Source organism: Physeter macrocephalus, chromosome 7 (assembly GCF_002837175.3).
Source record: "Physeter macrocephalus isolate SW-GA chromosome 7, ASM283717v5, whole genome shotgun sequence".
Taxonomy (NCBI): Eukaryota; Metazoa; Chordata; class Mammalia; order Artiodactyla; family Physeteridae; genus Physeter; species Physeter macrocephalus.
In genome coordinates, this window is record NC_041220.1 from 18552030 (window position 1) to 18577202 (window position 25173).

The following is a 25173-nucleotide window of genomic DNA, read 5'->3' on the forward strand; positions in this document are numbered from 1 at the left end:
ATTTACCTATTGAGAATTAGTACCTAAAGAATAATGAAAATTAATAATGTTAATTATTTATTTTAGAATGAATGATTATTAAATGGTCTGGTAAACATTTTAGGAAATTTCTCAATTTAGTAATTTACAGCCCCCAAAAGTTCAAAACTACAGTCAGTGGAGCATTAATTTTGCTACCAGATAATTGGTTACAATTACAAGGTCATATTATATCAACCTTTGAATTATGTTTATAGCTATAAATTGAGATATTCATTTTTTTGTTAGTTTGTATTACTCAACCCTCACAGTGTGAACTTGATTGCTTATTATTTTTCTTATTTCATTTTAATATAGTTTTACATAGATATAAATTTAGTTCTACATGTAGTTTTATACAGTGTAGTTTTACATAGATTCCTCTTAGACATTTGTAATGTTATATGAATTTTGGTATATCAAGATTTAATGAAATATGAATATAACTTATTTTATAAATTTAAAAAATATTTTAATTACTTGGCATTAATAATCATTTTTTAAATTTCTAACATTTGGCTTAGAGGAAGAAAAAGAAACACTAGCCAGAAAAATAGGTAATTGAAATAAATTTTTCTCCTTTTGGAGGTTTGATTTTATATGAATCTTAATCAATGTAAGCCTATAGTTTATCTATTATGTTAAAACTGGAAGAGATGCCATACCATGGGAATATCTTTTATACCAAGTAAATAAACAAAAGCAAAGTTATTTCACTTTTCACTGTTACTCATTTATTATCTACTGCAATTTTCAGTTTTTGAGTTATGAATGTATGTGAATATTAAAAACCAACTGCAAATATTGTTGAAATAGGAAAAATAGTAGTAACATTAAAGGCAAAATAGAGAGTAAAAGGTTAACTCTTTGCTTGAAATATTCAGAGTAAGGGAAGAATAGCCAGAAGGTGGAAAAGGTCCCAAATTAAGAAACACTTTTTAGAAGCACATTAAAGAAGAGTTGAAGAAATGTATGGTAAGTCAGCTATACATCTCTTTAACTGGATGTAAGATACTATATTATTTTCTATTTGCTGTACAATAAGATCTTGGTGAAGAATACTAAGGCCAAAAGTATTATATACCATATTCTTAACTGTATGTGGTTCATGGTCATTTTACTGTGTTATAACAAATCACAACATAAATCTCAGCAGTATTTTTTTGGATCTGTATCCTAAGGCAAAAGAAATAAAAACAAAAATAAACAAATGGGACCTAATTTACCTTAAAAGCTTTTACACAGCAAAGGAAGCCTTCAACAAAACGAAAAGACAACCTACTAAATGGGAGAAAATATTTGCAAAGATATGACTGATAAGGGGTTAATATCCAAAATATATGAACAACCCATACAACTCAATATCAAAAAAACCAAGAACCCAATTTAAAAACGAGCAGAAGACCTGAATAGACATTTTTCCAAAGAAGATATACAGATAGTCAAAACGTACGTGAAAAAATGCTTAGCATCACTAATCAGAGAACTAGAATCAAAACCACAATGAGATATCACCTCACACCTGTCAAAATGGCTATCATCAAAAAGTCTGCAAATAGCAGATGTTAGCTAGGATGTGGAGAAAAGGGAACCCTAGTACACTGTTGGTGGAATTGTAAATTCATGTAGCTACTATGGAAAACAGTATGGAGGTTCCTCAAAGAACTAAAAATAGAACTATCATATTATCCAGCAATTCCACTGCTGGGTATATATCTGAAGAAAACACTGGATCATTGGGATACACGTACCCCAATGTTCATAGCAGCATTATCTACAGTAGCCAAGATATGGAAGCAGTCTAAGTGCGCATCATCAGATGAATGGATAAAGAAGATGTGTATGTATACACACACTAGAGTATTCTCAGCTATAAAAAAGAATGAAATCCTGCCATTGCAACAACGTGGATGGACCTAGAGAGTGTTATGCTTAGTGAAATAAGTCAGACATAGAAAGACAAATACTCTTATCACTTATATGTAGAATCTAAGAAATAAAACAAATGAATGAATACTAAAAAACAGACTCACAGATACAGAGAACAAACTAGTGATTACCTGTGGGGAGAGGGAAGCGGGGGATGACAAGATAGGAGTATGGGATTAATAGACACAAATTACTATTTATAAAATAAGCAACAAGAATATATTGTATAGCACAGGGAAATATAGCCATTGTTTTGTACTAACTTTAAATGGAGTATAATCTATAAAAATATTGAATCATTATGTTGTCACCTGAAACTAATATAATATTGTAAATCAACTATTTCAAAAATAAAGAAAAAAATTAACAAATAAAAATAAACACAACCTCTTTCCTCAAAAATCATCAATAACTGAGAAAATGTGAATGTTTCATGTGCTTAGTAAGATAGAGTTTAGGTATAATATTCTAGGTAGTGTTCATATAATGGACTGTATAATGTAGAGAATCTTAATACTCTAATTTTTTTTACTAGAATTTAGTAGCTTTCAGTGCCTTCTGTTGTCAGATACCTTCACTTGGAAATTTTGTCTGTTTTATCATCAGTTAAAAAACAAACAATACATTGTGTAATTTCTTGAGATTTCAGAAAGCCAACACATTTAGATAGAGTCAAAGGCATTTTTTTTTCTGACTCTAGTTATACAGAGTTGGAGCAGTAGTACAAAATACTATGTGAAATTTCATGACCCTGCACGTGAATTACTCTGCTGGCAGAATTCCTCTTGCTCCAGGGCACGTGGGGGAAAAGAGGTCAGGGTGGCCAGTCTTTTGTTCTGTTCAAACATTCAACTGACAGAATGAGGTCTACCCACATTATAGAAGGCAATCTGCTTTGCTTAAAGTGTACAGATTTAAATGTTAATCTTATCCAAAAACTCCCTTACAAAAACATCCAGAATAATGTTTGGCCAAATTCCTGGGTACCATGGCTCAATCAAGTTGTCATGTAAGAGTAACCATCATAAGTGGACTCTATATTCTACTGACATATCAAAATGAATTGTGTGGCATAATAGCTATGTGTTGGGATGACTGCTAGTGAGGAATGATGCCCTTAACATTAGAACTTCCCACAAACAAATCTATGTTGATTTTACTAAGGTTGATTTTATGACCTGCTTTTTAGTATTTGTTGTGATAAACCCCAAAATGAGACTCCAAAAGGCGGAGTAGTGGGGTTTTTTTTTAAGAGACATCTGGATTTAAATTCTGGGTTTTAGCACACAGTGTTCTCTGAGGTGAGTTCACTTAGATGCTGGTAATTTTCTCTGCCCATATTTAAGTGTTACACATCTTTTCTCCTCCTTGTACTAAAGGAGCAAACAGAATGTTTTCATTTTGCTCATAATAACTTACTTATGGATTGATCACCTTTTCTGATGTGTGCATGTGGGAGGGATAAGATAAAAACAAAGTAGTTTCTAAAATGATGTCGGAAGTTTAAAGAACATTTTTGCATATGTTTGCTTTTTGAAAAAATGTAATCTGAGACCTGATTAGCTTAATGCAAAGTGAAGAGTTTAGTCTCTTCATGAGCTAGTGATTGGTAATGCTACCAAAAAAACTTCCTTTTTTTTTTTTTTTTTTTTTTTTGCGGTACGCGGGCCTCCCTCTCACGGCTGTGGTCTCTCCAGTTGTGGAGCACAGGCTCCGGACGCGCAGTCCCAGCGGCCATGGCTCACGGGCCCAGCCACTCCGCGGCACGTGGGATCCTCCCGGACCGGGGCACGAACCCCTGTCCCCCGCATCGGCAGGCGGACTCTCAACCACTGCGCCACCAGGGAAGCACAGAACTTCCATTCTTGCTGAGAAAATTCTTAAAATATAAGACAGTCTCCTTATAAGCTCAATCCTCTTTTCTGTTAAAAGTAATTACAACTTCTGCAACATTTATAAATGTAACTCAGTTGCTCCATCTTTAGTATTCTGTAGGACAGCTTATGCATCCCTCTACTTGAACTTATTTCGGTGTATGTTAATTATGTGTGTATGCCTTTTTTTATTCAGTTATAAACTCCTTAAGCACAGGGCAGTTCTATTCAACTAGCATTAATTGGGTACCACCATGCATTAGTTGTTACCTTGCCCTGGAGCTATTGGATAGACAAGTAACAGATAAGTTTTAATACAGTATAACACATTACATAATAGAGCTGATTACAAAGTGTTCAGAGAACTGGGTTCAATTCATAGTTGTAAGAGTCTTTCAAAGTGTCACAGAGGGACTGACATTTCACCTAGATTCTGATGGATAAATGGGTGTTTCATAGGTGTATTCTCTTATCCTTTTCCTTTTACCTACCTTTTCTTCAAACCTTAGATATTATCAGCCATCTACCTTTTCCACTTCTCAATTCTGGCAAAAAAATCACCCAGTGGTACAGAATGTTGCTATTACAAATTTAGGGTCTCTAGCTTCAGGTAGTAGTGCTTTTTATGTGTTCCTTCTTTGTGGAATGAATTTTTCTCCTTTTTCTGCTTAGAACATGTTTTATTGAGCTTCAAAACTCAGTTTAAATGTTACCTTGTTTATGGAAATTTCCATGATCTTCATGGAACTGTGATTGCTTCCCATTATACGTTGTATGTAACCTCCATGGTGTTATCAGTCACACTGAATTGTGGTAATTTATTTACCTCTCTCTTTCTCTTACTAGACAGCTCACTGAGAATATGATTTGTATCCTTTAGTTTATATTCCCAGTATAGTAGGGACTCAGTAAAAAGACATCTTCTGTGGATAATCTCATCTACTCTAAGTCTTCAGCTATCAAATAGGTTCTAACAGCTTGGAAACAATTACAACATTGTGTGTGAATATTGGGGAAGAGGGGTGAATTTGATAAGCAGGATCAGGGAATGCTGGATTTTGAAAATACAGTGTGCTTTACCCAGGTAATGTGAGGGCACAAGGATTATGGGAAGAACATCCCAAGCAATGGAAGCAACATATACAATGTCACAGTGGTGGGGAAGAAACCTAGTTCAATCAGAAACTGAAACTGGAAAGGGAGTAGGGGTCAAATTATGAAAGGACTTTTATGCCATACGTCTTAGTCCACTTGGGTTGTTATAACAAAATAGCCTGGACTGGGTGGTATTCGTTACACTTCTGGTGGCTGGGAAGTCCAAGACCAAGGCACCAGCAGATTCTGGTGAGGGCCTGCTCCCTGATTCATAGACCGCTGTCTTTTCACTGGAACCTCACATGGTGGAAGAAGCAAGGCATCTCTCTGGGGTCTATTTTTGTAAGGTCATTAATCCCAACATGAAGACTCTGCCCTGTGACCTACAGATGCCAATCTCTTTAGCTTTGTTTACTTCACATTTCTCCCCAAGGTGTTTCACAGGAGGATGGAGATGGATCTTTTACTAAAAGTATTCCTTCACTGTGTTTTACTACGTCCTCATTCTCTTAGTATGAAGTGAGGAAATCCACATTTACCGTAGGGACCATGTTTTCAGTAATTACTGTGAACTTATAGTTGAACGATTCTAGTTATATACTCTGCTTTTACCACAGTCATTAGCACAGTTCCTCCGGGTATTTCTCAGCAAATATCTTTCTTTTATTTTTTAACCAACTCAATTTTTAGCAACTGCTTTTGACCTAGTTAGTGGTAAGTTTAAGGAAAATAGACTAGCAGATCTCCCCGCTTATTCTAGTGATGATTTCCAAATACATAACGTCTCCAACTCCTACAGCTTACATTATCCCTGGAATTGAAATGACTGCAAAACTGTCAAAATCATTTATTATAATTTTATAAATGACTCTCACAACTTAATCTTTTAGTAAGACCTCTTTCTGATGGTGAGTCATTGTGCAAATGGGTCTTTGTTCTGCCCTGTTTCTTTTCATGACTATATCCATCCTTTTATTTCCTGTACTTCACGTTCCTTTTATTTGCTTAAAATCTTTATTGCGGGAAAAAGATTCTCGTCAGTGAAAGAAAAAGCATTTTATAACAACCCCCCATATACTTCCATTTTCTTTTAGAAACATAATTTCTCATTTATCAGACCCTTTAATCTTATACCCAGTATAGTCCCCTTATGTGTTTTAAATATATTTTAAACCTGTTTCACTTTCTCTATACACAGTTCCCTTTCTCTCCTTCAATCACTGAGTCAATTTATCTATCTCAAAATACTGTGCATCCCATTCTCACCCAGTTGTCTTAGTTTAGTTCTTACTTCTGAAAAATATGTTAAATAAAAATATTTGTCACGTAATAACTTGGTGAATCTGGTCAAGATATTGTTAGCACTATATATCTTCTAAATTAACAGTTGTGTTAGGAAGAGCACTGGACTAGGAATCAGAAAAACTGGTTTCTTATTGCTTTTCCAGTATAATCATATAGCTTTATTTGTAGTATGAAGAAAACAAAACCTATCATGCCTATGTCACATGTCTGTTTTAAAAAATGAGTTTTTATGGTAGTCAGGTATCTTTATTTATTTATTTATTTATTTTTGGCTGTGTTGGGTCTTCGTTTCTGTGCGTGGGCTTTCTCTAGTTGCGGCGAGCGGGGGCCACTCTTCCTCGTGGTGCGCGGGCCTCTCGCTGTCGCGGCCTCTCTTGTTGCGGAGCACAGGCTCCAGAGCCCAGGCTCAGTAGTCGTGGCTCATGGGCCTAGTTGCTCCGCGGCATGAGGGATCCTCCCAGACCAGGGCACGAACCCGTGTCCCCTGCATTGGCAGGCAGATTCCCAACCAGTGCGCCAGTAGTCAGGTATCTTTAAAAGATTGAATGGCTCTCAATCAGGTGACTTCAAATGAGGACACTATGCCTCTGTGTAGGAATTAGCTATAGTGGTGGGGTGGGTGTGGCATTTCAGAGACGGAACAAGTGCAGTAAGAAGGTATGAAATAAAATGATTAATTTAGATTTCTATAAGCAATTTAGTGTGGCTAGAATGTAGGATATCAATGGAGGAGTATCAGGAGATATGGTTGGGAAATATAAATATCATGGATGTGCTTGAATGTTTAATTAAAACTTATAGATGATCATTTAAAGATTTAAAGTAGGGGAGTGACATAAAATTTGTATTTCCAGAAGCTTATTCTGCCGTCAATGTAGATGACAGTTGCAGGGGAGGCTGGAGTTAGGGAGACTCTTGAGGAGGCTGTTGCATTTAATAAAGGTCAGAATTGAGAACTGGAAGTAGCATGAATGTAACAAGGAAAGGATAGATGCACAAGATGCTAGTCAGATGGAATCGACAGAACTTACAGTACTTTCTGATTAACATGGGTGTTAGCAAGGCATTTACTAGAAGGGAAAAATTTATAATCATTCTAGGGCTTCTGGCTTAGATGGGTTCCCTGCCATTAACTGCAATAGAGACTAAAATGAAAGGAAAAGAAGAGGGTAGATTTGATTTTGGAAATGATACATTTGAGGTATTTATTGTGTATCCAAGCACACATGCTTTGTTTTCCTTTGGATAAAGGGAGAGAGGATTTGGGGCTCGTCTGTGTGGTAGGAAATGAAACCTTGGATTTGGATCAGATCTCCCAGGCACAGGGCCAGATCTCTTGTTACACCCTATTCTAAAAATCTACCCCTTGAGAAATACGTAGTTCCCCAGAGACAACGATATACATGGCCTTTGAGTCAGATTCCTTGTCCTTGCAGTCAATCCCAAATCTGAGTCTTCTCTTCACAATCAGTCATGAGGGTCCTTGGACATATAATATAAATAAAAATAGCAATTCTTTATTGTTCTCATAACTAGAAGTAAATAATCCAAGTACATTTTTAATCTAATAGAGTCATAGTAATAACAGTCATTATTTTTGTTTTTCTAATTTGGAGTTTACTGTAAATTGGCTATCAAATGCTTTTCATTAACTTCTCCTCATAAAGCCTATATGCTAACATAACATCATAAATTCAGCTTATAGTAGCATACCTGAAAACCCGCTCTTGATATTTAACTGTAAAGCCAATGATTTTAATGTATTTACTTGGCAGCTTTGTTGGGAACTTTAGCATTTTTCAAGCCATATCTTAAATTCCCATTCCCATTCCACCCGTTCTCTGTCTTCTACTGGGTTATTGGTCTTGAGAAATTCTATGAGTTGTGCTTTAACTTCTCCTCTCCCTATAGCATTGTAGCACAGCTTCTTGATTTACTCTTCAAGTTTCTCTGACCCGATTGCCCAGTTTTCTTTTTCTTTCTATCACTGGCAGTTTCATAACGAAGCTGCTCCTTGCCACCAGGAGGTCAGGTGGGGTGTGGACATAGGACTGCAGAGACAGAATGCGTGCTTGCAGAACTGCAAGGGCTACTATAATGGATACAACTCCTGCCGTAGCTCCCACAGATATTATTTTAGAGTAGCAACTGCCCTTCATGTATGGGTCCTTCAAAATTCAAGGACTGCCAGCTGCCTATAATTTGTAGGCATACTCAAACGCTTTTATGACTGCACCTAAATGTGAAGGGGGAGAAAGAAGTTGAATTGATTCCTGCAAATGTTTTAAATGGGTATAGTTCCAATGTCAGTAGTAGTGTGGCTAAAGATAATGAAAAGTCTGCCTTTTTTTTTTTCTTTTAGGACTCCTGATCACAGCACATGATTTCTTTTTACAAGCAGTCATTCATTTAGACCTGCAAACACCACCACTGACGCCTTCTTAATGCTCTCTTAAAATCATTTCAAGGGTGCTCACAGATATCTGAGAACATGTTTAGTTCACAGATACACATTGTGAGATGCAGTAGAATGCCAGTGTAGAAAGCATATATGAAATGAGGCTGAAACTTTGTAATTGTTTATTGGATAGTGCCATTTTAATGATAAGCAGCAGTATTTGGCTCTTTATGTTTTCATGACAAACGAAAGAAGATAATTCCCAGCTGTTTAATTTAAAGTTCTAAACCTATATATAAATCCACATGCTGGCAAGTAAATAGAATTCCTTTTTGATTTTTCTAAATTGTAAATCAGATTTATATGAAAAACCAGATTATATTTTCCCTCTTATTTCTCTGACAATAGTATTAAAAAAATACTATTCCCAAATCTTGATTCATCTTATTATAACTGTTTTCCCAATTCCTTGGATTGTAATCCATGGAAACTCATCAGAATGCAAGAGTTTTGTATTGCTTTGTTTTCTTTTTTTCCCCGTGCCCCTGACATTCAGCTCTGATGTTAAGCCATTTTTTAATGGTTAAAATGAGACGTGCATGGGTGATTTGCAGTTAACTGCTCGCCTCCACACACACAAATGCCTCAGCTTCACATCTAATCATGATTCATGCCTTATGCTAGATTCTTGCTGTCATCCTAGCACCAGCAGATGGTGGGACAAGACCCCTGGGGCAGTCAGCCCCAGTGTTCTACCATTGTAGCAGTGGACAGAAAAGGAGGAATTTTAACATGGCAAACTGAGTTCAGTTCTTTTGGCTTCTTGCTAAAAAGAATAATAATAATTAATAGAAACGTGGTGTCAGATTTTCAGGTGGTACCTTAAAAACTTATTTTTTAATCCAAGAAACAAAATAAAAGTGAAAAGGCACATTGTATTTTATAAATGTGCTTGCTAAAAGGACAGCTCCTGTGTTTATGTTCTATCGTGTGTACTTTACGTTTGTAATAATCTGAATTGTGAGAAACCAGTGAGTAGCAGCGTACAAAAAGACAAATTTCATTTATTTATGCTTAAGTAAGTTTTCTGTTCTAAAAAATAACACCAGTGGTTGCCAGGTGATACACATGTTGAATTGTTAGTGTAGTAGAATCTGAATTTGCTGTTCATGCTCTATGATTATTGGTGACTTTAGACAAGTTTACTTTATCTTTCTGGGCTTCTGTTTCTTCACCTAATAAAAAGCGCTGTTTTAAAGTATCTCCAAAATATCCTTTTTTATTGCAGTACATAAAATGTAAGAAACCAAAATAGTATTAGCTGTATTAAAGTGTACTAGGCTTATGGAAAAGGAAATACATGGATGGAGTTTCAACATTGACTAATCTTAATTACTTGATCTTTTGTACTAATGTCATATATAAACATGCACATACACCCAAGTAACTACAGTAATTGCAAAGAAATGTTTTTAAGATAACAAATCCATGGAACTTTTACAATTTTCAATTTTTACAAATTTATAAATAATTTTCCATATAATTTTCTATTGCTTCAGCCATTCAACAATTCTAGCTTCTCCTGATGATGTTAAGGGTGTTATACCTCTTTAACCCAGAATCCTGGCTAGTCTTGGGTTACACAGAACATTGCTTTTTAACTTTTTGACCAGAATCTATGATTAGTGATACATTTTACGTTCAGTAAGCATACACATACAGTTACATGTGCATGTGTTTCACTCAGTGTTTTTACCTTACTGTCCGCAAAAAAATTTTTTTCTATTCTTTTGTTGTTGTGGATATTGTTGATTCTATTTCTCTTTTTAAGAAATTGCTGGTCCTTGTTCACCAGATTGATTTCAGGGTTCTTAATGGATTGGGACCCACAGTTTGAAAAACACTGAGCTAAACAATCAGTGCTTACTATAAAGAAATAGATAATTTTTTGTAGACTTTCTCAAGTTATTAAAAATGATTTCCTACTCTCTGTTGATCAGAGCAGCTGCCATTTACTTAACAAGAAATCTTTCGAGTTCTCTTGTTTGTTTGTATATCCAAAGACTGTAAAGGATATAGAGGAGCTACACATAGAAATAAATTTAAATAGAATGTTTTAATGAGCCTTATAGCTCCCTGTTTTTAAACAATGCCATTCCTCTTCATTGTTAAGAGCCAAATAGTAATTTTAAATTTTGTTTTCTTGAGCTTGTCTTTATTTCCATCATCATTCCAGGTGTTCCTGTTTTTTATTTTAATAGATCATGCTTTTTACATGAAGCGGCTTGATTTCATACAAAGGCTCTTTATTTGTATTTTAACAAAGATGGAAAGAAAAGGAAAGAAGTAGGTCTTCTTGAATTTCTGTATCACCATATAGAGTTCTGAATACCATGGCCTTATTGCTGTTTACTATTTCCCTTTTTCATTAGTGGTGGTTTGAATAAGTTGTGTGAGAAACAGTAATCATATGGAACTGAATAGTCTCTTCTATCACTCCATATAAAATGATATGAGGTGAGTGTTTTGCACATTTAGTTGCCACTTTTTAAAAAAATTGCTGTAGCATTATAGGTAATCATAGAATTCACATGTATTAATAACACACTGTTAGAGAATTCAGAAGGGAAGTAGAAAGTAAAGCATTCCTACTCTGAAGAGACAGTGTTGGAAATAACATTGAGAAGTAAGTTTGGTATGCAAATGGTCTATTCAGAAAAGATTCTTTTATAATCTGTAGATTTGGAAAAGATTGTATTAGAAAGTGTTTTGCATAGATAAAAAACTGAACATAAAAGCAGCTTGTGGAACTGAAGGTAATTTTATATGAAAATACACATTTTAATATATAATGAACTGTTTCTATTATGGAGGGTGAAAATTCTTAAAGAAATAATTTATTGTAGATGAAGTTGTCAGTGTTAGTGTTGAAGATATTCACTGAAGCTCTTTGTATGTATCTCTTTCAGGTATGGAAACAAGTGAAAAAATCCAAGGAAGTGGAATACTTCAGCTGTTCGCAAGTCTGTTGGTTCCACAGTCTTCCTGCACAGCCAAAGTAGCTAACATCATAGCAGAAATAGCCAAAAATGGTGAGGTTTTCCTCAAGAACTTTTCTGCTGGGAACATCTTCAGTTTTACACCCTACCTGTCAGTATGTTTTATTAATTTATGTTTTAATTTTGTAGATTAGACCTTTTTTCTTTCTTTCTATTTTTCTTTTCCTTGACTTTTTTCATGTAATGAAATGTTGTTTAAAATGACTATCATTATAGTCATTCTATTCATACATTTCCCATTTGCTATTCCATTCCTTCAGAGTAGAATTAAAGAATAGCACTGCTAGTCCTTCCTGTACCTGTATCATTTATTGCTTTGGTTACAGGATTCTTGAGCTGCCACTGAGTCATTCGTCTTCATTGTCACAGGAGAGCTTACCCTTTTTCAATGTATACGTTGGTTTGTGTTATATCCAGATAAACTCACTGTTTTTTTTTTTTTTTTTAGTCTGACCTACTGACGTTGGCACTTGACTGCAACAGTGTAGTTGGAATACATACTCTGTTTTCTGAATTCACCTTCATGAGAAACATTTATTTCTTAGGTTTCCATGTAATGACAGCAAAGCATAGATTATAAAATAGCCATCCCATTATATATGGTTTATATCCAGTGAGAGGGGATTCTTTGGAAGAATTATTTTGTAGCAGAAATATTTGTGTATGATTTTAGTTTAGTCAGTTTGAGAAAAACACTGACTTCTCAAAGCAGTTTTTAAGCCAAAGGGGAGGCCATGCTAAATGTAATACCATTAGTATGCCTCAGTTTGTCAAAGTTTGATATTATTTTTAGTTCTTTTATTTTAGTAAGTGCATATATTATACTTTAAAAAAAGAAACTTTAAAATTCTGGCTTCAGTTTTGCACAATTAATCTTATACATTGTGTAATCACTGTGGCAGGTGGCATTGTAAAGTATGTTTTTAGCCCAGTAAAACAACTTGTTCATATGTGTGTTACCAAAAAGAACTGCCATGAAATTTTTTCATTTGTTTAGAGGTGCTCAAAATATCTTTCAAGTTCCAATGAGGTTCTGTATTGGTAAATCATTTTTTGGTTGTTAATGAAAACTGACCATCTATTGTTTGTATGTACATCGAAGCTATTGTAATTATAATCATTATGCTGTGCTTTGGAGTTGAGCTGGTCATAAATGTTCAGAGATTCCTAGTGGTCTGGAGTATTTAGTGTACTTCAAGCAGATTTGAACTGCTCTGAATAGATAGGGATCACCTTGGGACAGCAAAGAACTCCTGAAGCAGATCTAGTTTGAAAATGAAACCCCTCCAGATATTGTTTGTTAACAATAGCAACCACTATCTAAATCTTCTTAGATGCAAAGCAGCTTGATTTTTAAGATCAAGTAATTTATTTTTAACCTCATTAGAAACACAGTATAGTTTCCAGAAATCAATTTTTATCTTAAAACTTTTTTTCTTAAGAATGAGCACACACACACATAACATAGATTGAGAAATTTTGAATAGATTTTTTTTTGAAATGGATTGCCATTCCTATATGATCTTAATACTTAACTAGTATCATTCCTCATAATACTTGGTCACAGTTGCATGATAACTCTGCTGCTAGAGGTTGCTTCTAGTTACACTCTAGTAGATGACAACTATGTTTTAAAGACATAATTTATAGCATTTATACTTTTAATCAGAGGCTTGTTAAGGGCATGCCACTAATCCCTACTGGTTAAAATAAATGGGATCCATTTAAATGGTTGTTTACTGCTTAATCGCCACATTGTTTTTTTTTAAGTGACTGGCTGAGAAAGTGGATTAGAGTCTTTTTTTTTAAATAAATATCTTCAGAAATGCAACATGACCCAACAGAGATATTAACTGGCCTTATATTTCTTCTGGTTAGAAACTTGACAATGAAAGAAGATTGTGTGAACCAGAGAAAAAAAGAAATTGGAAGTTGATCTGTTCATCGTCACTCTGCTGTGCACCTTATATAATAATAGAAGAGAACTGTTAGCATATACTTGTTAGATTTGGATTAATTATAAAATATAATTATGGTTAAATTTGTACATACAAAAAGAACTCTCTAAAAATTAGCGTACCTGACTATGTGCTGATGTTCAAAATCCAGTGTATTAGTAAGAAGTTCCAGGGGCAAGTTTAACGTGGGAGCATAGCTATGACCATAAATTGGAGTAAAAGATTTTGATATCTTTTAAATAAAGTATTCCCCTATATAACAGATTTAAGATGGATTTGAGGCAAAGGAAAAATAAAAGAGGAAGTATCTGTGAATATTTCTTCCTTTTTAGAATTGTGCTCTCAGAGTGTCTAATAATAATAACAACAACAAATTTCTGAAACTAGGTACTATTTTGTGTCTACAGTGCTGATAACTGAAGTTGAAAATGTGTAAAAGCAAACAAAACCTTTACATCTTATTCCCCTCCTCCAGCTCCTCCCCCCTCCCTCTCCCCTCCCCCCTCCCCCCTTCCCCCCTCCTCCCTTCCTCCTCTTATAACATCCAGGTATAAGAAGATAGTGATAAATTAGGTATAATGAAAGTTAATGAAAAATTCTTCTGGTTTATTGTAGAGACTATCAGCAAAGAAAAATATGACCCCACTCATTTTTGTGTACTTATTTCATGAAGTATTTAGTAGGGTTGTAACGATACTTTTAGACAGAAATGTACTCTTCGGATAGTAAGCCATCTTAAACATTTTAATATTAGATATTTATTTTATTAAGGGAGGTTTTTTATGTAATTGAGAATCTTTATATTTTTAATTAAATATGTTCTTCTTTTCAGAATTTATGCGAATTCCATGTGTGGATGCAGGATTGATTTCACCACTGGTGCAGCTGCTAAATAGCAAAGACCAGGAAGTGCTGCTTCAAACTGGCAGGGCTCTAGGAAACATATGTTACGATAGCCGTAAGTGTTGAAATAGCAATGGTACACTTACAAACTTTTGCTTAAGAATTATGAATTTCATAATAATTCTGCTTTTAGTGTTAGCACTGTCTTTTCTAGGCTAAGACATTAATGTGAGCCAGTATGACTTAGCTCCGCTTATGTAGCTGAATCTATGGAAATTCAGGCCATAATATTCTTTTAACTAAGACTTATCTGAAATGAATTCTTTTTCTCTGATATCACAAATGATATTTTCAGAGAATAATAAGTCACTTTCTAAGAATTGGAGCTTTTGATTTTAGGAAGAAATATATCTTTTCAGTTAGGTTTTATTGAAGTACCATCTCTGCATGAGAATACTTCTGAACACATTTTTTAGTTTCTAAGTCTGTCCAAATACATTTTTAATTACTTGCAATTCAGTAAAGCCATTCATAAGAACCATTATCTTCTCAAGAGCTAGAATGGCCTATTGCATCTTGCATTGACTCCATTCCTATTTGTCATAATGTCATTGTCATCCTCACCACTTTATATAATATACTGTTCCTACTAGGCAAAGAGAAAGCAAGAACTTGGGTATGGGTATAGGTATTGCAAAATTTTTACATTTTCTACTTTTACTTCCCACGTATATGCAAACAAAATACAGAAAAAAATCTTGAGTATATTCAGTTTAATTAGGCTTATCCTGATTTTCCTTAGATTTCTGAGACAAAAACACATTTTTTAACATTCACCTTTAAAGTCTCCTAGGAATTTAGTTCTCTTTATACAACTAGGATAACTTTTATTGTTTATTTTCCCCGTTGAGTTTATGTACAAAAATCATAGATAGCTCTTTTATAATATACAGCGTTTCAAAAAGTGATTTGTGCATAGACAGAAATGTGCCAGACAGAAAATAAAGTCATAAACATATTTATTTATGATAAAAGAAAGAAGCAGAAAAAAAGATTGAAACTACAGCTTTCAGTTATAACTTCTCTGTAGCAGTAGTGGTAAGACTAGCCTCATTTATTCTTTCCTTTTTCTGGAATATTATATATTATATCTGAGGACACGGGATGTCTTTTAATGTGAATTTTACTTGGAGAATTTCAGTCCCTAATGCTGCTTATAAATTTACCTATCTGTGCCTTCATTCCAATTCTTACTATCCTAGAGTATTAGCTTTGTTTATAAAATCCTAGTGCTTTATGTTTATAACTTGCATTTTCATATTTAGGATTTTTATTAAACACTATAGCTTCTAACGTTAGCTTTCAAGATTGAATGTGTATTTTATATGATTAATTTTAACAATATATATTTAATGGACCTCTGCAGAGTAATAGGCAAAGATTGATGGCAAGTATTTGGAGAGTATAATCATTACTCTTTTTATTTTTATCTTCTGTGTTTATTACTAGAATTTAAGGCTGTCAAAAGTATTCTTTCATCTTTGTTCAGTTTAGATATTCTTGAATTATGCAGTTTGAACATCATAGGAATTACCTGTTTTGAGTACTTTTGTCCTAGAGTTTCACTTAATATTGGCACAATGGAGAAATACCCATAGTGATCTATTGTCTCATCTTGCTATGATTTTTATGAGCAGAGAGTAATTTTATTTCCTGTATATGCTAAAGAACCTTGAAGTTAGGGTAATAAATGTCTAGTTAATAAGATTATCATTTTGATGAAACTGAAGTCCATTATTATGCTGTTTATCATATCCGTTTACTCTGTTCTTATGAGGTATACAGTATAAAGTCTGTGGATATGCTTTAGGCTATAAAGTTAATTTTTTGTTTCATTTATTTGTGAATATTTATAACCCCTTTATTCTCATTCAAGTCAATGAAAATTATAGTTAAATAGAAAATTAAGCTTAGTGAATACAGACTTTTTATACTTTTAAACCTTGTTTAAGGAAAATGAAGTTAGTAATCTTAAAAATGAGTAAATATAAGAAGTGATTTATTACTGTAAATCATGTGGTAAAAATGTGTTCACTGTGCCATGCTGTCTTAAGCATATAGTTTCCATAATACTGTATGCTTTCTTATCCTTTTATTTGAAATTAAATCTATGTCAATTTATCAGTGATTTCTCCAGAATAGTTGTAGGAAGAGTACAGCACCTTTATTTTAATTACAAGAATGATATCAAAGTCTATAAATGTGATGCTGTGTGGTTGATTTTTTAATTTACTGGAAATGCAGTGACATTTTATGACAAGCAGGAGTTTGAAAGAACCCAGAAATTAGATTTCTCTCTTTAAAAAGTATTGAATAACTTCTATTTTAATTAATTAATCAACCTTCTTCCCTCTTAAGAATGTAATGCTTCATTCCTAAAGGGAGAATAGAAAACTATAAATGACAGCCTTGTAAATACAAGGAATCTTCTTCTTACAGTTAACATGTGTTTTAAAATTCACGTTTGTATTTTATCAAACTTACCCATAGGACTAATCAGTTTATTCTTGTTTTATAAATGTATTCCAAATGAATAATTTTTTAGTGTGGGTTTATTCAGAATTTTATTGGGCTTACAAAAGATAGTAAAGTCAATGTATACATAAAGTAGCATGGGAATTCAGTATTAGAGAGAAAAATGTGAGAAATTTGTACATATTTTGTAGATTTTTTAGATTTTTTTCGGCATGTGGGATCCTCCCAGACCGGGGCGCGAACCCGGTTCCCCTGCATCGGCAGGTGGACGCGCAACCACTGCGCCACCAGGGAAGCCCCTAGATTTTTATTTTGATACTTAAAACGTAAGGCAATTTGCCAGCATATCTCAGTTAACAGTTCTTTTTGAAAGGAGAGCTCTAACTGTAAAAAGAATTACACTTACCACAAAATTCATGGAAATCTTTTGAAAAAAGTAGGTCAGATTTCAGATTTCCCAGCTTTGCCAGTGCCCATTTTAGGGAACTCTTCCTAATGGAAGGAAACTGTCTTATATATCCTAACATCAGGTAATAGACTGATATAACTGCCCAATGGGACAGGATGAGGCTTTGTTGCTGATGAACTTTTTGTATCCTACCCAGTCTCTCTCTTGCATATAGAGATGAAAGCATCAGCGAATGGGAACAGTTTTCATTTAAAATGCCTGGTCTTTATTTCTGTGCTTCCAGAGAGCTGCCAAGGCATTTATGGATTTCTCTTTAGAAGTATCCAGACTTCTGATATAAGCAACGTCTTAACTCTTTGCCCTTTAACTTCGCCAAAATAATTCTTTTCATAAGAAATTTGACATCTTTTTTTTTTTTTTTTTTTTTTTTTTTTTTTTTTTGGTGTATGGGGGCCTTCCTCTGCTGTGGCCTCCGGACGCGCAGGCTCAGCGGCCATGGCTCACGGGCCCAGCCGCTCCGCGGCATGTGGGATCCTCCCAGACCGGGGCGCGAACCCGGTTCCCCTGCATGGGCAGGCGGACGCGCAACCACTGCGCCACCAGGGAAGCCCAGAAATTTGACATCTTTTAGATCAAAGAAGAGAGAAAAATTATATTTCAATTTGGAAAGAAGTCAGCAAACCTGTGATGGGATATGCTAGGGGATATTATTTTAGATAAAGTAGTATTACATCTCAGCAGTGCATACATTTGGCCTGTTTAATTCCGTATTTCTCTCAAAGGTGATATGGAAAAAAAATGAGCCCCTTTTTCTCCTTATTTGGCCATCTTTGTGGTATTCTCTTCTTTTAATGATTAGTTTTGTTTATATAACTGTGCACATTTAAAATTGCTTATGTAATTAAATGGTCTTATAGTATTGAAGAGCTTCATGCTAAATTCCCACCCCATGTGTGTAATTCGTAGGGATAAATTGGTGACTGGAGACTGAGCTTTCTCTGTTTGTAGATGGTACTGCTTGAGGTCAGGAAATAATTGATATCGGAAATACTGGTTAAAAGTCATTTAGTAGAGGCTAAAAGAAAATGATTGCATGAAATTAAATATTTGTGCCTTTTTGTATACCAGAGAAAGAATAATATAGAATTCAAATTAATACATATTAAAATTAAACAAATATACCTCTTTACAGAAATGAAATTAGAGCTTTTGATTATATAATTAGTCCTATTATTAGAAAGATGCACGCTTAAGAAGCTTGTATGACATGCTGTCTTACGTGTTATAAAGAAAATTGAATTCTTGCTCACTGATGAAGAAATAAATCTACCAAAATGAGGTGGTAATCGGGCTTGCCAAAGCCATTGTTTATGAGGTAAACTAAATATTGTTTATTTCAATGACTTCAAGAAGTGTAAAAATGAAAGGATGCCCAAGTACATGCATGGACCTATTTATATAATAGTGATTCAAACTGTGCTACACTATTTTTAATGTAAGGGATGAAGAAAAAATTTATTATTCTGACTGCAAACACTGAGGAAGAATTAGCAATAATTCTATAATATTTCATAATGTAAGTTGGTTAGATAAGAATGATACAGACATGCTTTGAAATTGCCTAAGTAGTCAGAATATGTTTGCAGCAGTTATATTAAACACAGAACTATTTATATCTTACATTTAAAATGTTTGTTTCAGTGATATAAATTAGGTTAAGTGTTTGATTACGTTATTAAAGAGTTTGCAGGTCTATAGATTTGTCCTACTTTTTTTAGTATTCAATTTTAGAGTAGAATAGAATTATCAACCAATAAGTATAAAAATAAGATTCTTCAGCTTTTCCTAATCAATCTGTTGTATTTTTTAATACATTTATTATCAGAGTACATCATGTATATAAGAATAAACAACTGTATGCAACTGCTTTTAGAGACAGTAAATATAGCTATTATCACATGAAAATCCTCTCTTGTAAAGATTTCCTACATATATAGTAGTTGGAAATAGATGTTGTTTTGTAACACTATCATAAGCTCTATAAAAGGTTCATGCCATTAAAGAGCTTTTAATATGGTGGAGAAAATAAAATGCACAAAGGAACACAACTTATGGACAATTACAGAGTACACGCTAAATATGTGGTTTTTGATCAGAATGAAAATAAATGGGTGATGGGAGTAGTATTTGGAGACATTTTTAGAAATTAAGCAAATAGTGCATTGCTTATAAAATGTAGTTTATTTTTAAATTAATAAAATTATAAATAAGTGAAATTTTAGTATGCTCTCTGGAAGGCAAATATTACAGATTGATAAGATTTCCAGATCTACCATTTACTAAGTTATCATTTAATCATTCTGAATTTTAGTTTCCTCATTGGAAAAGTGGACTGTTGTATGGATTAAATAAGGTTTATATATAGATGTACAATATAAATTATGAACTGCTAGGCAAAGGAAATACGTAGCATTTATGTATGATCATTTGTCTTACTCAGTTTGGGCTGCTATATTAAAATACCATAGACTGAGTGGCTTAAACAACCAACATTTATTTCTCACAGTTTTGGAGGCTGGGAAATCCACCCCAGATCAAAGCAGTAGTAGATTCAGTATCTGGTGAGGACACTCCTTGTTTGCCCACAGCCTTCTTATTGTATCTTCACAGAGAGAGGAGAGCTAGAGGAAGCAAGCTCTCCTGTCTCTTCATTGAGGGTTCTACCTGCATGACCTAATTACCTTCTAATGTCATAACATCAGGGGTTAGAATATCAACATATGAATTTTAGGGAGACACAAACATTCATTCCATAACATTATTGTTTCTAAAAAGTATGCTGTGACATAATGCAATGCATACACTAATGTACTCAGGATATTTTTTGTTTAAGTATAAAAGACAGAATCCATATAAGGAGAGGCAAAGATAAATCTAGTAAGAGTCAGGGATAATATACTTACCATAATGAGCACTAATGTAATTTGAGCATCTCAGTTGCCAAGGTGAAAAACTTGATATGCTATGTAATTTTTATTTTATGCTAAGGAGAAATTTTCTAGCTCTTCAGTTAAACAAAAAACTGTTGAGACAAATTCTAGAAGAGATTTATCATCAGGATATCATTAGCTTCTTAGATGATTCTGTATACATTCCTTTTAAAATATGCAAAAGATATTGGTTTGCATTAGACAGTATCTTCAATAACGATTCTAAAAAATTGCTCAAATAGTCTCCATATGATTGTTTCTTATACCACATCTTTAACAGAATCCAATAAATAATACGGAGTACTTTAGCAAACGTAGTTCTAGTTGGACAGTATAGCCCAAATGTGTTGTTTTTTGGTAGTTGAACTTGATTCACGCATACAACTTAAAATTTTCAAGAAGTTTTGACTTGAATATATTTCCTAGTTTATTTTAAACCAAAATACAGTTCTACTTTGCATTCGTTATACCTGCTCAATTTCTGTGTTGTGTAATGTATCCAAGTTCGATTTTCTGAGACCAAAAAATATAATTATCTTTGATTTTTAAGCCTGTTATCGATTTGATAAAATTTGATTTACACAATAGTGAATATTTAAAACTACCACAGTTACATGAATCTATACACATGATAAAATTGCTTTGAACTATACATGCCCACACACATACACAAATTCATATAAAGACTGACGAAATCTAAACAAGGTCCATAGATTGTCACTTTCCTGGTTGGTATATTGTATTAGAGTTATGTAAATGTTACCCTTGGAGCAAGCTGGTTGGAGGGTACATAGGACCTGTCTGTACTAATTTTTTTTTTTTTTTGGCAGCTTTCTGTGAGTCTCTAATTATTTCAAAATTAAAACCTTAAAAAAGTCCACATTTCTAAGAGGCATACATATAATCTCTGGGAAATGACCTTGTTTCTATCAGCCCTACTTGAGGGAGTGGGAAGAAAAAATGTATATAACATAATTACAAACTTATATACATATACACATACATATAAACATTTAAAGTATGACCTACAACAATAATTTTCTTTTTATTGGATTTGTATAATTAAAGTGGAGGACAAAATTGCCTCTAATTTTTTCTCCCTCCAAATTTGACTTTAAGGGAAAAAAATCAACAAAAAAATTGACAGCCCTAAAATAAAATTTAGGGAGAGACAATTCATATTTTTGGGACCTTGATCAGAACAGGGAATCAGTAGGTTCTGCCTTCTATGCATCCTGTAAGGATAGGTTAGGCATTAGCACTCCTAGTCTCGGGAGGATTTCTGTGTTGGGCCACAAGCCTCTACTTCAGGTGAGATTTCTCGTGAGTCAGGATCAGCCTGTAAGTAGTTTATAATTTACCTGTGTTCTGGAAAAACCAACGCAAATAATATGATGGGGAAAGTGGTTTTGCTGGTGATCACTTCTGTTTAATTGTCCAAGTGTGTCTCCTACGTTTAAAGAGCTTATAGTGCATTCAAGGTAATGAAGCATGTATCTCAATGAGTAAAACAGGACACAGTGATGGTGCTGTAAGAGGATACACAATAGAGATCTAGGAGGGAGCTCATTCGTGTTTGAGCCCCTCCAGTGGTGTTAATAGAGGAGGAAGCAGTCAATCTGCATAGTATCTGGACATGTGGAGAAAGGATTAGGAGATTGTTCAGGAGCACAGAAAAGCATTTTAAAAGGTAGATAATATAGTAGAGAGATATGTCTGGAACCCATTTTGGAGAAGGGCTAGTACAATGGGGAGCCATTGGAGGTATTTGAGCAAGAGTTAAATGTGCAAATCGATTCCATAGAAAAAGTTAATTTGAAAGAGATGTACATTATAGAATAGGCATTTGCCCTTAACAAGAAGTATGTATCTGAAACACTTAGTGGACTTTTTCAACATACATTTTCTTGGCCACACCCTAGAACCAGTAAATCAGAATCTCTAAGACTAGAATCTAACGTATCAACTATATTCTGCAAACACTCCCTAGATGATTCTAATGCACATTCCTGCTTAAAAACAATTGGACAGTGGACTAGATGAAAAATAACCAGTTAGAAGGTTATTGTTTCTTTTCAAGCTTGAAGAATAAAAGAGAGAATAGAAAGGAAGAGAGGGTGTGTGTGTGTGTGTGTGTGTGTGTGTGTGTGTGTGTGTGTGTGTGTGTATGTGTGTGTGTGTGTAAGAATCCAAGAAAGTATCAGGTAAGAGAAAGGAGTCCATGAGTCCAAAATTCAGATCTGGATAATATCAACAACAGAAATAGATCTCAACCAGGTGGATATGTTTGGAGGCATGTTGAATTTGAGGTGCTGTTGTCACATTCAGGTGACAGAGCTTTGAGATTCATGCACTTAAAAGTGATGGTTGACCCATGGGAATAGAAGAAATGTTTAAAAGAAAGCGTGAGGAAAACAGCCACATTTTGAGTATAGAAGAAAGGAAGGAGCTTATGAAGAAGCACTGGAAGATTCGAGGAAAACAATTTTCTTGTCATGGATTCCAAAGAGTTGGGTGATAAACACTGTCAAGTACTGCCAAGAAAAATACTGAATTTTGATCATTTGATTAGCAGACATTCATGTTTAAAAAAAATCTGTAAGTCGAGTCTTGTGGAGAAAGAAATAGAATTTCAAGGGCTATGGTGAGTAATGAGGAAATGAAAAGAGGGTATTAACTTTCTAGAAATTGATTGAGAAAAGAAGAGACAGAAGCGGTTTGTGGGAAGGGCAGCATTGTGAGAGTAATTAGAGTAGTGGAAACAGGAACTTATTTGTTGGGCTAGGACCCTATGGACAAGGACAGTAAATTTCCTGGAGTAAATGATTGATGGACAAAGATCATAGATGAAAAAAGAAGAAATGAAATCTTTGGTGTTAGAATAGGAAGGGACATTCTTCCTTAGAGAAAAAGAATGGGAAGGGACATTCTTCCTTAGAGAAAAATAACAAGACAGATGAAACTATAAAAAAACAATTCACAGTAGTACAGAGAGCAGTCAAAAGAGTGCTTCTGGCGTGGCCTCCATCTTCCCAGTAAAGTAGAAGTCAAGCTCATTATTAAATAGAAGTCAGTTGCAAAGTGACGGTAAGAAGCTTTGGTGTGGGGAAGGGATCAGAGTTGGGGCTGTGAGGCATATTATAAGCAGTCATAAGGATATGATTTTTAGGTAACCAAATGGTAGTGAAGGTTTACTGTAGGTAGAGATCTTGATTTTGCATTCATTTATCAATTTGTGTTGTGCACTTACAATGTATATAGGCTAAGGAGTTGTTTTTGTGCTGGAATGTGTGGACAGGAAAGAGCCACTGGAAGAAAACTTGAAATTGATATTTTTCAGTTCCATAGAAGGATTCAGTTTGTATTGGAAAGGGAGGAGAAGTGAGGTAGAGACATCAAAAAGCCATTGTAGTAGGGCTTCCCTGGTGGCACAGCGGTTGAGAGTCAGCCTGCCGATGTAGGGTACACGGGTTTGTGCCCCGGTCCGGGAAGATCCCACGTGCCGCGGAGCGGCTGGGCCCGTGAGCCATGGCCGCTGAGCCTGCGCGTCCGGAGCCTGTGCTCCGCAACGGGAGAGGCCACAACAGTGAGAGGCCCGCGTACCGGAAAAAAAAAAAAAGCCATTATAGTAGACCCAGGTATGATACCGTAAATACTGACTGGGGCGGAGAAAATGAAATTGAATTTTGAAGTGAGATTGGATTGATTGTCATTAATTTGGTTGGTTCTTGCAAAGTACTGTACCAGGTTTAAGCAATGTTAAATATTTAGTAACCCTTCAGATAGTTTATACTTTGAGGAACTATGATTTTTCCATTTTTGTGCTTCATATTACATTCAAATACCTTTTGTTTATTAAAATGGTATTTAAAAATCTAACAGCCTATAAATTTTTACCTTCATAAAACTTGTACGGCAAAGAACACATTATATATAGCTGCTTTTTTCCAGTGTTTGATTAGTTCCCACGTACCATGTTATAAAAAAGCTAATGCCTTGTTAAAGAGATGGACTAATAGTTTACAGGTAGTTGTGATCAATTTTAATAGATAGGAAAGTAGAGGCAACAGGTGAGGGAGCATTTTACATGGCAAAAGTATTAGATGATTTTTTTTTTTTTTTTTTTTTGCGGTACGCGGGCCTCTCACTGCTGTGGCCCCTCCCGTTGCAGAGCACAGGCTCCGGACACGCAGGCTCAGCGGCCATGGCTCACAGGCCCAGCCGCTCCGCGGCATGTGGGATCTTCCCGGACCGGGGCACGAACCCGCGTACCCCGCATCGGCAGGCGGACTCTCAGCCACTGTGCCACCAGGGAAGCCCTTTTTTTTTTTTTGAACTCAATAAGAAGTCATATATGGTTGCCAAATTGAATTTTGTGTGTGTGTCCCTTGGATACCAGATTCTCTCCTCTCCTCTGAGTCAAAGCCTAAATGGCGTTTGGAATTTCCCTTTCCTGATTAACAAGTCTTAAAAAGTGTAGGGGAAGTCTAATTATGAAGCTCTGCAAAAGTAAGATTTTTTGTTTGTTTTTGCTGTTGAAATCTGTTTTTTTGCCAGACCTTTACTATCCTAATTTCACCTGTTAAAGGTAGTCTATGTATAGACATATTAAACATAAAATGTCTAGTCTGCTTATTGAAACCCTGTCAATACATAGTATCCTCTGCTCTTAATTGTGTTCTGTTTTAATTTTTCTATTTTTCTTCCTTGTAACCAAGTTAAAGTACTGAAAACTTTCTCTATTTTTAATCAAAGTTATC

At 34.7% G+C, this 25173-nt stretch overlaps 1 protein-coding gene across 4 annotated transcripts in view; it reads left to right on the forward strand.

Annotated features, from left to right (window-relative positions):
- RAP1GDS1 (Rap1 GTPase-GDP dissociation stimulator 1) overlaps positions 1-25173 on the forward strand; it is a 161182-nt gene that overhangs the window by 46098 nt on the left and 89911 nt on the right. For all 4 annotated transcript variants that reach the window (XM_024126566.3, XM_007109654.4, XM_024126565.3 and 1 more), the window contains exons 3-4: positions 11589-11711; positions 14469-14594. In XM_024126566.3, coding sequence (XP_023982334.1) covers positions 11589-11711; positions 14469-14594 — 249 coding nt within the window. The remainder of the gene's footprint in view (positions 1-11588; positions 11712-14468; positions 14595-25173) is intronic.